The sequence below is a fragment of the Panthera pardus genome, unplaced genomic scaffold, assembly GCF_024362965.1.
Source record: "Panthera pardus isolate Hobbes unplaced genomic scaffold, ASM2436296v1 HiC_scaffold_20, whole genome shotgun sequence".
In the NCBI taxonomy this organism is placed as follows: domain Eukaryota; kingdom Metazoa; phylum Chordata; class Mammalia; order Carnivora; family Felidae; genus Panthera; species Panthera pardus.
The window spans coordinates 43,847,970-43,862,661 of NW_026526766.1; the positions used below are offsets into that span (position 1 = coordinate 43,847,970).

At 46.5% G+C, this 14,692-nt stretch overlaps 1 protein-coding gene across 1 annotated transcript in view; it reads left to right on the forward strand.

The window, feature by feature from the left end:
* The first annotated feature begins 10,018 nt into the window (after window positions 1–10,018).
* ACER2 (alkaline ceramidase 2) overlaps window positions 10,019–14,692 on the forward strand; it is a 34,844-nt gene continuing 30,170 nt past the window's right edge. The window contains exon 1 of the mRNA XM_019415392.2: window positions 10,019–10,246. Within this exon, the coding sequence (XP_019270937.1) occupies window positions 10,139–10,246 (108 nt within the window). The 5' untranslated portion in view covers window positions 10,019–10,138. The remainder of the gene's footprint in view (window positions 10,247–14,692) is intronic.

The following is a 14,692-nucleotide window of genomic DNA, read 5'->3' on the forward strand; positions in this document are numbered from 1 at the left end:
TCTCTGCCGTTCCCCCTCCCTCTTTCTCCCTCTCTCTCAGAATAAATAAATAAACATAAAAAAACAAAAAGAGAAACCATGGAGGCTAGAAAGGTATACTATTTCTTTGAGCAATGGGGAAAAAAAGAACTCAATACAGAATCCTTTACCCAAAAACACAGGTCTTTCATGGGTTCAGGGGTGGGGGGGAAGGGAACAAGATATCCTCAGAAGAAAGAATATGTAAAGAATTTAAACATTTTAAAATTTGTCACTCCAAAAGAATGGCAAAAGGACATTTTTTAAACAGAAAGTAAAGGACAAAAGAATGAAGCTTGGAATATTAGGGGAAAAGGATGTAGCAAAACATGGGTAAATACAGCAAATTTGCCTCCTCTGGAGTGGTCTAATGTTTGGTGGCGAAAGCAAAAAAAAAAAAAAAAGCTCATCCTAAAATATGTTAGCAACTTTTTCATGTGAAAAGAAATTGTAACGTGTCCATTCATTTTGGAAATCATCAACTATTTCTAGGATTAAATTTCTTCCAATTTGCATACTTGAGAGGAGGGCCAGGTGTCCCCAAACATCTAGATCATTTGTTCCCCAGGCTGGATTGCTAATACAAAAGATTAAAGTTCTTGGTCCTTCTTGGTGTCTAATCTGGAACTTTCCTAGCAATGACTGTCCCCATCTGTAGAATATACTAGATCCTCACCTCCAATTGTTAAAATGATTAGAGAATTTAGTGAAAAAGGATGATCTTCACACTGGTTTCAATCTTTTGCACTCTCTTCAAGGCCTCTGACCTCACCTGGACCACTCATTTTTAGTTAAATGAGTTTTTTCCCCCCTTCTTTCAGAAGTATGAACTGCCCCAATTTTCTCTCATCCTCAACATGTTTCCAGGCATTCATATATATTCTCTACATTCCCTTCTTCCTTGGCATAGAATCCTGTTAGGACATTGGGTTTTAAGTCACAGGAACCCAAGTCAAACTAGCTTAAGAAAAAATGTAACTTCACTATAAAGGCTCTGGGGTGTCTTGGGAACATTTGTATGTGGCTAGGTGCCTGGGCATAGCTGGAGCCGGGGACTTCTTTTCCATTTGGACTACTAATCGCCTAGACAGCTCTTTTCCGTACTGCTTCATTTATGTTTTGCCAGCTGTTCTGCCAGCTGTTCCACCCGACTGGTGGAACAGGTCATCAGTAGGGCCCAGGTTCAAATCTCTATTCCATTCGGCAATCAGGTGGAGCTGAAGAGCTCAATTCTGACTTCAAATTCCCACTGACACATTCTGATCAGCCAGCTTGGGTCAAGACCCACTCCTGGACCAATGGACACTAGCCACAGAGTCGGATCACAGTTTGTTACCATGACCGTTCCTATGGCAGCCATCTGAATGGTGTAGGGGCAGAGGAAGGTGGGAGGTGCACAGCCCCATCAGAGAAGCGGTGGAAAGTCCCAGAAAAGGAAGAGACGCTGGGATAGATAAAACAACACACATCGACTCCATGACTTTCTTTTCTCTTCTCCAGGTAAATTGCAAGATCTTGAGTTTTCAGTTCCACCTTTTTCCATCTCCTTCAGTATCTAGTTTCGTGAATTACCCTTTTATTTTTCCTTTACATTTTAAATCTGTTTCTCTACTCGATTGCCTTTTTCTTAGGCTGAAATTTGCTCAAGTCTTTCCTATACTAAAGCAATGTCCTGTAACTCTTCTTCAAGCTCTTGGCAGATCTGAAGATCTGCCTGCCTTTTTTGCCAAATATATGTCACCTGGCCCTTACATTTTACCCCCAACCTGGCCTCCTCCATCTTGACTTACTTCACCTCCATTTCCCCAAGCTGTTTCTTGGTCTTTGAAAGGCTGAAGACACAGAAGAGTGAAGGAAGCTTGACATTTATAGGTCATTGGGCAGCGGCCCTTCCAGTGGGTGTGATGTCTGACATGGCAGGGTCAGCTCCCTCAGGGCACATCTCAGGAATTGGAGAGCCCAGCCCCAAGGGGGACCCTGGATTGGGAGGCATGGCACTGACCAGTCCCTGACCTTTCTAGCTTCCTGGTTCCTGAGAGTCTGTGGCCACAGCGCTACCCGGACCCCACCCAGGCTGCTGATAGCTTGTTTACCAAAGCCTCCCTGGTGAAAGGGCCTTCTCACGCACAGGCCAGAGAGGACACCCTCAGCCATTCACCATTTGCTTCCTCCGGGGAGGGTAACTCGCTGCCATCCTGCACCCTCTGGAATGAAGGGGACAGGTAACAACCACAGGTTCAACCAGAATTGCTGCTTTAGTGGTACCTACTGCTAAGGGCTGAACCCTTCGCCCTTGCTTTCCGACCGCCTTTCTGGTTCTCTCAGCTATATGGGTGCTCCTGTGGTCCCCCTTTTTCATAAAGCCCAATGCTTTTAAAAAAACTTATTACAGAAAATTTTAAACACATGCAAAGTAGAGACACTAATGTGTGCATCACCCAGTTTCAACAATTATCCATTTAAGACCAGTATTGTTCCATCTGTGCCCCCAAACCAACTCCTTCCCCCATTCTTTTGTTTTTAAAGTTTATTTAAGTGGTGTCTACACCCAACATAGGACCTGAACCTATGACACCAAGATCATGCTCTTCTCACTAAGCCAGGTAGGCGCCCTCCCTCCCCCATTATTTCAAAGCAAGACTGGGATGCTATATTTTGTCTGTAAATATTTCAGTGTATGTCTCTAAACAATGCTTTCTTTTTCATTTTTGGTTACGGTCAGGCTTATTAAGGTATAGTTTGCATGCAGTAAAATTTACCTTTACAAGGTATAGTCCTGACGTTTTATAAACTCTGTTATATAACAACCACCACAATCAGGATGTAGGACACTGGTCACCTCCCCCCACCACCACCACCACCCCATGGCCCAAATTCCCCCATGCCTTTTGCAGTGAACTCCCTCTACTCCCCCCAAGTAACCACAGATCTGTCTCCTCTTCCTCAGTTTTACCTTTTTCCAGAAGGTCATAAAAAAGACAGAATCCTAAAATCCTGAAGACTCACGTTTTGAAACATAATCATCACATCAATGTCTTCCCCAACCAACAATAAGTCCCACTAGCAGCAAATAGCCAATGTTTCCCATTCCACATTTGTCCTAAAGAGTATGGTTACACTCTGATGTAGGATCTGAATGAAGTGTATGCATTGCACCCGGCTGTGAGGGTTCTCTAGGAAATCCGTACGTTTCCCCCCCCCCCCCCCAGCTGTTGTCTAAGACACTGGGTGGTCGTGAAGAGTTTCCCTTCATCTGGATTGTACTGACTGCACCTGCATATCACCATTGCTTCTGTTCCCTGCCGCCTCGCTACTGAAACACACAGCAGCAAGTATCTGTATAACTTAGGAGTTCGTTAGAAATGCAGAATCTTAGGGGCTCCTGGGTGGCTCAGTCAGTTGAGCGTCTGACTTCAGCTCAGGTCACGATCTTGTAGTTTGTGAGTTCGAGCCCCGCATCGGGCTCTGTGCTGGCAGCCTGGAGCCTGCTTCTAATTTTGTGTGTGTCTCTCAAAAATAAATAAACATTAAAAAAATTTTTAAAAAGAAATGTAGAATCTTGGATTTCACTCAAGACCTTCTGAATCTGATTTATTTATTTATTTATTTATTTATTTATTTATTTATTTGTTTTTTTATTTTTTTTTTTACAAGATCCCCAGGTGACTCAGTTCCTGCGAATTCACAGTGAGAGCCAGAGTTTTGAGCCAGTTTAAGGTTCTGGCACCCCCGCCCCCGTAAGGGATACAACAGCACTTATCATCTCTTAACCGGGCACACCTGCTCCTCTCTAGCCCTGTCAGACTGCTCAAGGCTTCGGGGACTGGCGCCTCCCTGTCACTCAGGCCCCTGTAAACGTTGCCGCCGAGGCTCCATTTCCCTCTCTCCTCCACTCCCTCATCCGGCTGAGTCCAGTGAGCTCATTTACCCACACGGCTTTCAGGACTCTCTTTCCTCCTCTTGTCTGCACATCTGTCTAATCCTGACCCGCCCTTGGTCCTTCAGCTTCCTTTTGGGTTGCTGAGAGAATGTATCTTCGCGGAGGTCCGGCCTGCACTCTTAACTCAACCAGTCCAAGCCTAAATCGGGATTTTCCCTCTCCCTTTCGGGTTAGTAACCTGGCCTTCCTCTGATCACTCAGGCCAGACTATTCCATTTTCCCCCTCTTTCACGTCCTACCTCTAATTAGTAAACTATCAATTCTTCTGTATTTGTCAGGCTACATTTGGTTATGCTGGAATAAGAAACAATGCCCCCAAATCTCAGTGACAAGACAGTTTTATTTTCTGCTGCTGTTCTAAGTTGGGGTCTTAGCCGAGCACTTCTGCTGGGCTCTACGTGTCTTCTGCATTCCAGGATCCAGGCTCAGAAGCAGTCCCCATGTGGCTTATGGCAGACCTAGGAATCGATTTCAAAGCCTCTGGCAGTCACCCAAACACATCAATTCCCCACACGTTCTACTGGTCATAGTCAATGACAAGGTCAAGTCCCATGGCAGTGGGTTGGGAACGTGTGTTCAAATGTCTGGAATGAATACTACCATCTAACACAATGCCTTTTTTAGATCTGAATCACATCCCTTATTTCAGTTCCCTTTCCTCCTGCCTGAAACCTCACTTTGCTTAGAATGCGCCTGCTCTGGGAAGCCTTTCCTGACCCCCTGAGATAAGGTCATATCCATGGCTGTCTGTTGTCATAGTACCTGCATTTTGTGGCACACTTGTGTTGAATTGTTTACGCAATATTCAATGTCTGACTTTCTCTCTAGACTGTAAGCTCCATGAGGACAGAGCCAGCATGTTTTGCTCACCCTTTAAAAAAAGAAAAAAGTATTTTTTGGTGAGCACACGTGGGGGAGGGGTAGAGAGAGGGGGACAGAGGATCTGAAGCGTGGGTCCTGCACTGACAGGCTGACAGTGGGCTCGAACTCACAAACTGTGAGATCATGACCCGAGCCGAAGTCGGCCGCTCAACCGACTGAGCCACCCAGGCGCCCCTGTTTTGCTCACCATTTTATCCTTGGCACCTAGAAAAATGTCTTGGCACATAATAAGCCTTCAATAATTACACGCAAATGAATGAATGCATGCTTTAACCATGCTGTCATCTCTCTCCTGGATTATGCAAAGACCTCACCGATCCTTTCTGTGTACTCCTCCTACCATCTACTAGGCTCAGCCTCCCTTTCTGCCACTTTTCTAGCTGAAACATAGTATTTGAAGTTTCCTGAATTAGACCTCCATCCTCGTGCACACGCTGGGCCTTCTGAAGGATTGCTTCTCCCCAGGGCTGCTCCTGGTATAATCCTACTCATCTTGCGCACCTCATTTCCAAGGCCGCATCCTCTGAGGGGCCTACCTCACCTCTCCGTGAAGACTCAGGCCCCCACACCTTGCTTCCACATTCTATGTGTGCCTCTCCTTCTTTGCAAGTATCATGTTGTATTCTAATGGTCTGCGGGCCTCTCCTAGACTAAGCTCTATGAGGCCGAGAACAATATCTTATTTGTCTTCAGGTTACCCATCACTTAACATGGGGCCTTGCACAAAGCAGGGGCTCAAAATTACAGCCTTGCAAGCTAGTTATCCAACAGAGTAATGCCTCCTCTATCGAGAAGCAGCAGTCCAAACACAAGTTAACCAATTCCACGCACTTGGGACATAGGGAAAGCCTCAGATGTGCAATCACAGCTGACTGACTCCTACTATGTGCCCAGTCCTAACAAACTGCGTGTGGTTTTCCAGTGTAGATTAGAGAAAGGAGAGAGGCCCAGGGCCAACAGCAGGAAGTGACCTCTGATGGCCTGTCAGCAAACTACTAGACCACCCGACAGAGCAAATAGGGCCATATTCCTGTAGTGGCTGCGGTCGTGTTGTCCTGGTGAGGCCCGCTTCCTGCAGCCTTCTCCCACAATTCTGAGCCTGGAGACTTTGCCTTAGATCTAAGGAAAAAAAAAAAATCCTCGCTCGTTTTTCTTGTCTCCCTCTTAACTGAAGAGGGGTACCAGACTCCGAGTCCCCAGTTTCCTGGTGATGAGTGTGGGGAAAGTTTGGCTGCCTCTCTCAGGCGCCTGTCTTCTTCCTCTTTTTCCTGGTGGCAGTAACAGTCTTGGCTTGGGATTTGATTTTTCAGGGAAGCAAAGCATACAGCCCATTCTGAATTTTTGCCCAGCCACACATGGGCTAAAATAGTGGTTCTCAAATTTGAGCATGGGCTGGACTCTCCTGGAGAATTGCTAAGCCACAGATTTGTTGGACACTTCTCCCAGAGTTTCTGCTTCAGTAGGTCTGGGGCATGGACCTAGAAACTCGCATTTCTGTTTTCTTTTAATAAATGTTCATTCATTTTTGAGAGAGAGTATGTACAAGCCGGGGAGGGGCAGAGAGAGACGGGGGACAGAGGATCCAAAGTGGACTCTGCGCTGACAGCAGCGAGCCTGATGCGGGGCTCAAACTCACAAGCCCCGAGATCAGGACTGAGCTGAAGTTGGACACTCGACTGGCTGAACCACCCAGGCGCCCAGAAATTTGCATTTGTAACAAGTTCCTAGTTGATGCTGATACTGTTGGTCTGGGGACAACACTTGGAACGTCAACTGGCCTGAACGATGACCTCAAGCAAGACCATGATGAAAAGCTCTGACCAGACAGGAAAACACAGAAAATTTCATTCTGGATCATTCACTTTGTGCTTCACTGGGACAGGTGCCTATAATTTTTTCCAAGGAAGACTTTGTGACTTGATAATTTCCACTTGTAGAACCAGTTGAGCTGGATATTATTATCAGATATTTACTTACACCATATAAACACAGTCATAAACTCTGTAAAAATAGAAGATGCTGGCATCCTGACTTCCCTGCAGGGGTGGTTCCCTCAAACGTGTTCTTTATGGATCTGTATCACTGACTCATATTTAGACTAAATATGACTCATATTTAGACTAAAAGCAACACAAGCAAACTCTTCATGAGGGTTCATCCCCAACCCCTCTCCCCAAGCTGTTTACACCTGATTTCAGAATCTTGTATTCAACTACTAAAGGTAGTTGCCAAGGCATATTGATATAAATCAATTTCAAAAATTAATGACCCCATGATGCGTCCTAATGTTAAATTACTAAGGTTATATTCACTGAAAAAGGGCAACAATGGGGAGTGTTGATGAAAACGTCAGAAAAATTGTAACGCAGTACCATGAAGACCTACAGCAGTGGCTTTGGAGAAATGTCACTTGTGTCCCTTATGTTCTCACCAATGGCCTTCTGTTTAGCACTCTCTCTCTGTGCAGTTGTAATTAGAACCCAAGCGGTTGCTTTTGATCTTGAACTAGGATTGTCATCGACAATAAAATTTCCTGAGGTGGGTGAGGAAAACTCCTCATCATTTCCTTATCAGGACTTGAATGATTTACATCCAGTGGATTCTAGATTTCATTGGTGCTAAAAGTCACATTGTTTTGCATTGTAACATCCTGAAATCTAGATACATCTTTCAGTGGATGGCATTTTATAATCACTGTTGGCCAAGTGGGGTGTCAAGATGTGTTGTCACTGCCTGAACATGCACAAACTCAGAGGTTGATCCTGGTGAGACGACCTGGCAACTGTAATCTCCATATTTCTGTCAACAAATCACCTAAGGGCCATCTGAAGGACAAATATGATGCCTATTGTCTGAAAGCTTTCCTTTGCAACCTTCAGGTAAGATAAAAAAAGTGCTGGTATCCAAATGTATATGCCAGGTTTGGAAGGATTCAGTGGCAGAGTGCAGTTAAGAAATGCTGCATCACCACTGCCTGGTAATTAACAACATGAGGACACCAATGACAAAGTTGCAAAATGACTAAGCAAAAGAATAGAGATTCTGAGTGTGAAGAAATTGCAGGAACTCCGTAAGTTTATTTTGCTTATGTTTTCCTTTTTACACACAAAAGTGATGTAGGATAATAATATAGGTCTAATTCTAAAAGCTCTCATTGAATAAGTATTTAGAAATTCTAAAAGATAAAAGCATTACAAAGAGTTTAATTGGATACATCCCTTTTTTTGGCTAACACCAGCTCTCAACTGTTTTGATTTGAGGACTCCTTTCGTACTTGATGTTGAGGATCCTAAAATTCTAAAAAATCCTAATGTGATAATATCTACCAATGTGTATCATATTCAAAATTTAAAGAGACTTTTAATACTGAAGAACCCACGTTTCCATTAGCTGTCAGAGAGATAATGACACCACACGTCACTTAACCTCTGAAAAGCTCCTATGTGTGCTGGTGAGAGGGGAGCCAAAAGGGCAGATGACGTCATAGTGTTCACAGGGAGTTTTGACCTTGTGGATCGCCTGAAAGGGGAACACACTTTGAGAATCACTGGCATATAAAAATAATGGTGTGTTTTATACCAGTACGGTTAATACAGATACATTTACACCTTAAATATGGGAAGGATTTCCACGTGGAAAACTATTGTTGGACAATCAGTATAGCACCGTGAGGCATGGAGAAATTAACTGATGTAGTTTTCTTCTGTGGCTGTGAGAAATATTTCCCCCTTTCTACTTAAGTGGCCAGCTCACACTGGGTATCCCGAAGGCTCGAGTAATTCTGACCTTAGGAGAAGGTACCAGCGTGCGTGGGTTCCAGGGCAGTGGAATGGGCTGTCTAGGAGGATGACAGAAGCTAGGACAGAAATAGGAGTAGGAGAAGTGTGGTTTGGTTCCCAGGGGAAGAAAGATGGGTTTTCTGGAGACAGACAGAGGAGCTGAGCTTGCAGTTTCTAGAGACGCGGGGAGGCCTGCGAACGGCTGTGTGGGTATTTTGCTGCAGATGGACGTTGCACAACCAGTCAGGGTTCCACTGCACAGTCAGGCCTAGAGAGGGCAGTCCCTGGGGAGCTGCTGGCCTTTGGGGTGCCATGAAGGTTTAAGCAAGCAGATGCTTGCGACAGGCACCATGGATTGCTGACCAGAAGATTCTTCTGTCGCTGCCAGTGTCGTGACCTGGAATCCCAGAACCACTCAAGGACCAGAGGCAACACACACACACACACACACACACACACACACACACAGTTGGCTTTTGTCGGGACCAGACTGGGTGTTAGAAACTATGGTAGCAAAGTAGTTACCAGCAGGTCTGAGGTCATCCTGCCTGAATGTGATTTCTAGCTCTGCCTTACTAGCTGTAATGGCATTGTCAATAGAACCGGCTTCACAGGATTCTCCCTGGGAACACTAAGTAAGGATGCATGGAAGCTCCTCAAACTGTGTGGCATGTAACAAGTATATATCTATACCATCATCTCTTGCACCTCGGACGTCCTGGAGATGTCATACCTGCCACAGTGCGTCCTCCGAGTGTTGGTATGACTAAAGTTTCGCCCTATGTTTCGTTGAAGACCAGATGAACACCCTAAGGCTGGAGTTCAGGGGACCAAGAGCATTCTGGAAATTGCACAGGTGCTCGACTGCGCAGGGGGCGGCAGAGGCTGCAGGGGAAGGTCATGGAGTCGGCCACTCCAGCCCGCAGTCTTCCTGCCCCAGCTTATGGCATGGAGTCCTGCCAAGCAAACCCTCAACTAGCTTCAGGGGGACCGAGAGTTTTTCTTTCTTCGGTGTTAGCACGGGCTTCCCACGCAGGGCGCAGCCAGAGCGCTGCAAACTCCTCGAGAGTATGCGGGGGCCTGGATACTCCCGGGGTAGGAGGGGTGGCGCCGGTGAGTCCAAGCCAGGAAGGTAGGTGTGGGCAAGTATGAGCCTGACCTCCGAGGCTTTGGGCACCTGCCATTTGCGAGGAAGTGGGGGGTGGTATCTGAATTTGCCTGGAGCTAGGTTCCCGCTTCCGGATTACCTCTCCTCCGACACCCATCCCGCCCCCCAGGCTGGGCGTGGTCTGCTCCTATCCTCGCCTCCCCTCCCCAGGGGGCGGAGCTGGGGGAGGGGTCTCTGCGATCGAGTCACGTCCAACAGGCGGAGCGGAGCACCAGGAGGCCGGCTGGGGAGGCGCCACATCCGGCTGCTGACTCGTGTGTATAAAGCCGCGGCCGCTGCACTTGGCTTCCAACAGTAGCTCTGGGCCCTTCTCGGCTGCAGGGGCAGCTGCTCCAATGCCCCACAGCGGCCATGAGCGTCCCGCATTGGTGGGACCAGCTGCGGGCTGGCAGCTCGGAGGTGGACTGGTGCGAAGACAACTACACCATCGTGCCTGCCATCGCCGAGTTCTACAACACGGTGCGTGCAGGAGTGGGAGCTGGGCTGGCAGGCGGGCTGGAGGGAGGGGAACGTCCCTAGTTGTGGCCGCGCCAGGAATCTGGACGTGGGTCTCCACGTTTATCTGGGGCATTCTGTCTCCAGGGCCAGAATCGACCCGCGCCCCCTCCTCTGCGCTCCTTCCAGCTCTCCATCTGTCTTCTTCGGTGCCTATCCTGACATCTGGGATCATCCTCCCCCTGTCATTTCCTTCAGATGGTTCTATTGTCTTGTTTGATCCTCACCAGTCCTGAAGCCAGTGGACCCTGTCAACCCCTCTCCCAGGAGGATGACTTGGGCTGGTGAACCTGCCGGGACAATTCCCTTCCCCGCCCCCTCCTCCCCCCCAGGATTTCTGTGGCGTGACGCACTTGGGTCGCATTGTGCGGTTTTCCCCTGCATACCTGCTCTAGCAGTCCGGGGAAAGGGGGAGTCCCCTAGCAGGTCACAGGGGCAGGGCCCACTGCTACCGTGCTGACTGGTTCCACCCCACAGGTCGAGCTACTTTGGGCCAGAATCAAGTTAATGACTACTAGTTCTTATTTCTTTGTCTTTAGTTCCCAGTCTCAGTCGAGCTCCAAAGACAACTTCCCCAGGCCTGTGCCCTCTCCAGTGATTAAGCCTGGGGAATGAGAGGGAAGTTTGGGAGTGATGGTGTGTGGGCAAGCTGAAACTACCCCAGCCCCACTCCCCGCAGTATCCCGGGTGTTGGAAGTCTTTATGCGAGGGAAAGCTTGAAGCTAGAAGGATGTCTCTTCTTTTCACTGTGCAGCATGGCTCAGGATTCCCAGACCAAATAGAAGATGCTGCATGGTCCTTTCTCCTGCTGCCCCCCCCCCCCCCCAAAACACACCAGGAACTCCTGGTTTATGAGTCACTGTGAATTTGTGATTGTTCTCTAGGATCGCTCCCTAGATTTGCGGGGAGAACATCCTTGGCAGTAGCCTGGAGGAATCTCTGATGGGCTAGTCCCAGCCCTTTCACTCATTAATGAGGAAACTGAGCTCTAGAGAAGGGAGCAGTCATGCTCAGGTTTCTGGCACCATCCAGAAGTCTGTACGGAGTCTCCCCTCCATCCCTTCCTCATCAACACTCCTGCTTCTTATTTATGACCAGGTTAGTTCTTCAAGAAAGCGTGGCCCTCTGCTGTCCGTAGATACTGTGAAAGACAGTTAGTGGAGGTGGCTACAGCTCACCTGTTGTACACCTCCTTTCAGAGCATACTCTCGGGTGTAGACGGGCACACAGGATGGGCTGGGGTGTGGCTGGGCGCTTTCATAGTGGTAACTCATTTTCTCCATTTGTAAGTGGAGAATGCTACTAAGGATTTCACCAGAGACTTAAGGAACAAATGGCAGTTTGGGGACCAGTTCTCACATACCCAGCAAGGTAATTCTCTGTAGAGTCTGAGGCCAGTTGAGATTCAGGCCTCGATACTTGGCCACAAATTGGTCTAGGCTGTGCACTTGCCTTGAAAAGCCCCAGAGCACTGGATGAGGGGAGAGTTTATGTTGTTTTTACTTTTAATCTAGTCCCAATGGAGCTGGGCAGTGAGTGCCAAAGTCTCAAATTTTTTTTCTAAATGTTTATTTTTGAGAGAGAGAGAGAGAGAGCGCGCACACGCGCAGGGGAGGGGCAGACAGAGAGGGAGACACAGATTCCGAAGCAGGCACCAGGCTCTGAGCTGTCAGCAGAGAGCCCAACGCGGGGCTCGAACTCCTGAACTGCGAGATCATGACCTGAGCTGAAGTTGGATGCTCAACCCATTGAACCACCCAGGTGCCCCCAAAGTCTTATTTAGAAATGAACTGTCGGGGCGCCTGGGTGGCTCTTTGGATCTTCAGCTGCGGTGTCCGTGGGTGATTAGCCTGGCTGGTCCACCTAACAGACTTTATTTTCTGGATACTCCTAAACCGCATTTGTGTTAGACCAGCAGAGAGCTTTACATCTCAGAGAAGTAGTTGGTCACCTGACTTTATTGAGTATAGGTCCAAAGAATTTAGCAAAAACCATTTCCTTCTTTCTGTTTCCAAGCCCTAATTATCTCCTGAAGGTTATCACAGGACAAACCGGGCTTATCTCTCTTATATTGAGGAAGACCGTGACTATTACTTGCTGATAAAACAGTTTCTTAAATCCTCATACTAAGGCGGCAGGTCTAACTATCCATTTTAGAAGAAAATAAGCATTCCTCATTTTAAGGAGAAGTTTAAGGAATTGAATATATAAAGTCCAAAGAGGACTGGGAGATGGATCCAGAACCTTCTTAATGGGTCTTGGGGGCAGCACATCATTACCACTTCAATTACTGCCGGCTACATTAATTGTTTGCTAGGTGTTGAAACTCTGCCGTGTACTGCACAATCACCCTAAGCAGTCGGTGCTCATTATTAGATCCATTTGATGAAAGGAAGAAACCAGGGCTAGATAGATTTTGCAACTTGACGAGGTCAAGAAAATGGCAGTATTAGCGTTAAAACTTGGTCCATTTGACCCTGCAAGGATACTTCTCCTGAAGATCCAAATGCTACTGCAGCTACCTTTGATTTATCTGGCACAGTACAGGTATATCATTCATTGATTCTTTAACTTGAAACTCCTGCCTTGGGACCTTTTGACCTACAGGATAAAACTTACGATGTTTGATATGAGAGAGTGTGTTGAAAGTAGTTTTTTGCTATAATTGTCCTTCATTATAAAATGTTAACCTTAAAAAATAAAAGTTACTTTACCACCCACAAAAATGGGTTTATTTCGTAATAACAGAATTGCAATTCAGGATAAGCAAGCTATAGTAAAACCATAGGCAAGTCCAACAAAGGAGAGGAATGTTATCTTATGGAGAAGGAGGAAGTTGGGAGGGGTTGTTTTGAACTAGAGAAAAGCAAGAGTTGAGGGTGATCGCTTCTCATTGGCTGAGTTGCAGGGATCATGGATTTCTTGTGGGAAATGCAATGTACATCTTTCCCCATGGGGGCCTGTGACTGACCATCCATTTCTGTTAAAGGGTCTTCTGTTAAAGGGTCTTCTGATAGTGGTCTGTAGTTGACATCGAGTGGCAGGGGCTTCCCCTCCCAGCCTCCCCTTCTAGCATCCCTTCAGTGAGGTTTCCATTTATTAATTTTCACAAAAAGCGATCATGGTAAAAAAAAAAAAAAAAAAAAAAAGTTCAGAGTATGCAAGTTATAGTGAAAAACAGGCTTTCTTCCATATCTTTTCAGACCTTTTCTAAGTCGTTGTACAGAAGACATGTATTTGTGTGAGTATATAAACTATGTATGTATAATGTATACATACAATATCTAAGTTTTTATTTAACCCAGTTGAGATCATACTACACAGACTCCTCTTGGTGTCTTCACTTAATAGGGTCTTGGAGGGGCGCCTGGGTGGCGCAGTCGGTTAAGCGTCCGACTTCAGCCAGGTCACGATCTCGCGGTCCGTGAGTTCGAGCCCCGCGTCAGGCTCTGGGCTGACAGCTCGGAGCCTGGAGCCTCTTTCCGATTCTGTGTCTCCTTCTCTCTCTGCCCCTCCCCCGTTCATGCTCTGTCTCTCTCTGTCCCAAAAATAAATAAAAAAACGTTGAAAAAAAAAAATTAAAAAAAAAAAATAGGGTCTTGGAGTTGGTCCTATATTGGCTCATATAGACTTCTTTTTTTTTCTTTACAATGTCTAATCAGTATTCCACTTACTGGACTGACCATAGTTTATTTACCCATTCAGTCTCTTTTTGATGGACAGTTTGGAAGGTTCTGTTTTATTGCCTTCCTCCTCGTTTTTGAGCAGTGATGCAATGAATGTCCTCATAGATGCATCTGGATGTGCTTTTCCCAAGTACTAATCCTCCGTGGGGAATTGCTGCATCAAGGAGAATGTTTACTTAAAGGCTGAGCATTATTGCTAAATGGCCCCCCAGAGACAGTACCCTGGTTTATACTCCCAACTGACGATGTTTGGGTGTACAAAGCATTTTGCCTTCAGGCTCTGCAAATCTCTGTTGCCTCAAGTCTTGTCATCATCCTGGGCTTCAGCCAAGCCCAAATATCCCTTCCAAGAACATGTCACACTCTTTCACAACCTTTTGTTGCTTGTGCATATTTTGTACTGTTTCTTCCACACACAAGTTTTATTGACTTGAGTTCCTTTTTATGTTTTAAGTTTTCAGGCTCTAGTCACATTGAAGAGAAAGACTCTAGGACTTGCCGGGTCAGAGAAAAGTAGTGTCTGCTTTTTAACCACTGGGCTTTGCTTTTGGGGGACTCTATTGCTGGGCAGTGATTCAGGGGGTCAGAAGGAAATCAACTAGTGCTGAAAAGAGTCTTGAAGCAAAATATATGCCTAAGATCAGCTCATGATTGGTCACCTTTCCAAATTAGGTCTGCCAACAATGAAGGTAAGGAAAGCAGTTCTCCTGATAGGCCAAAGCCC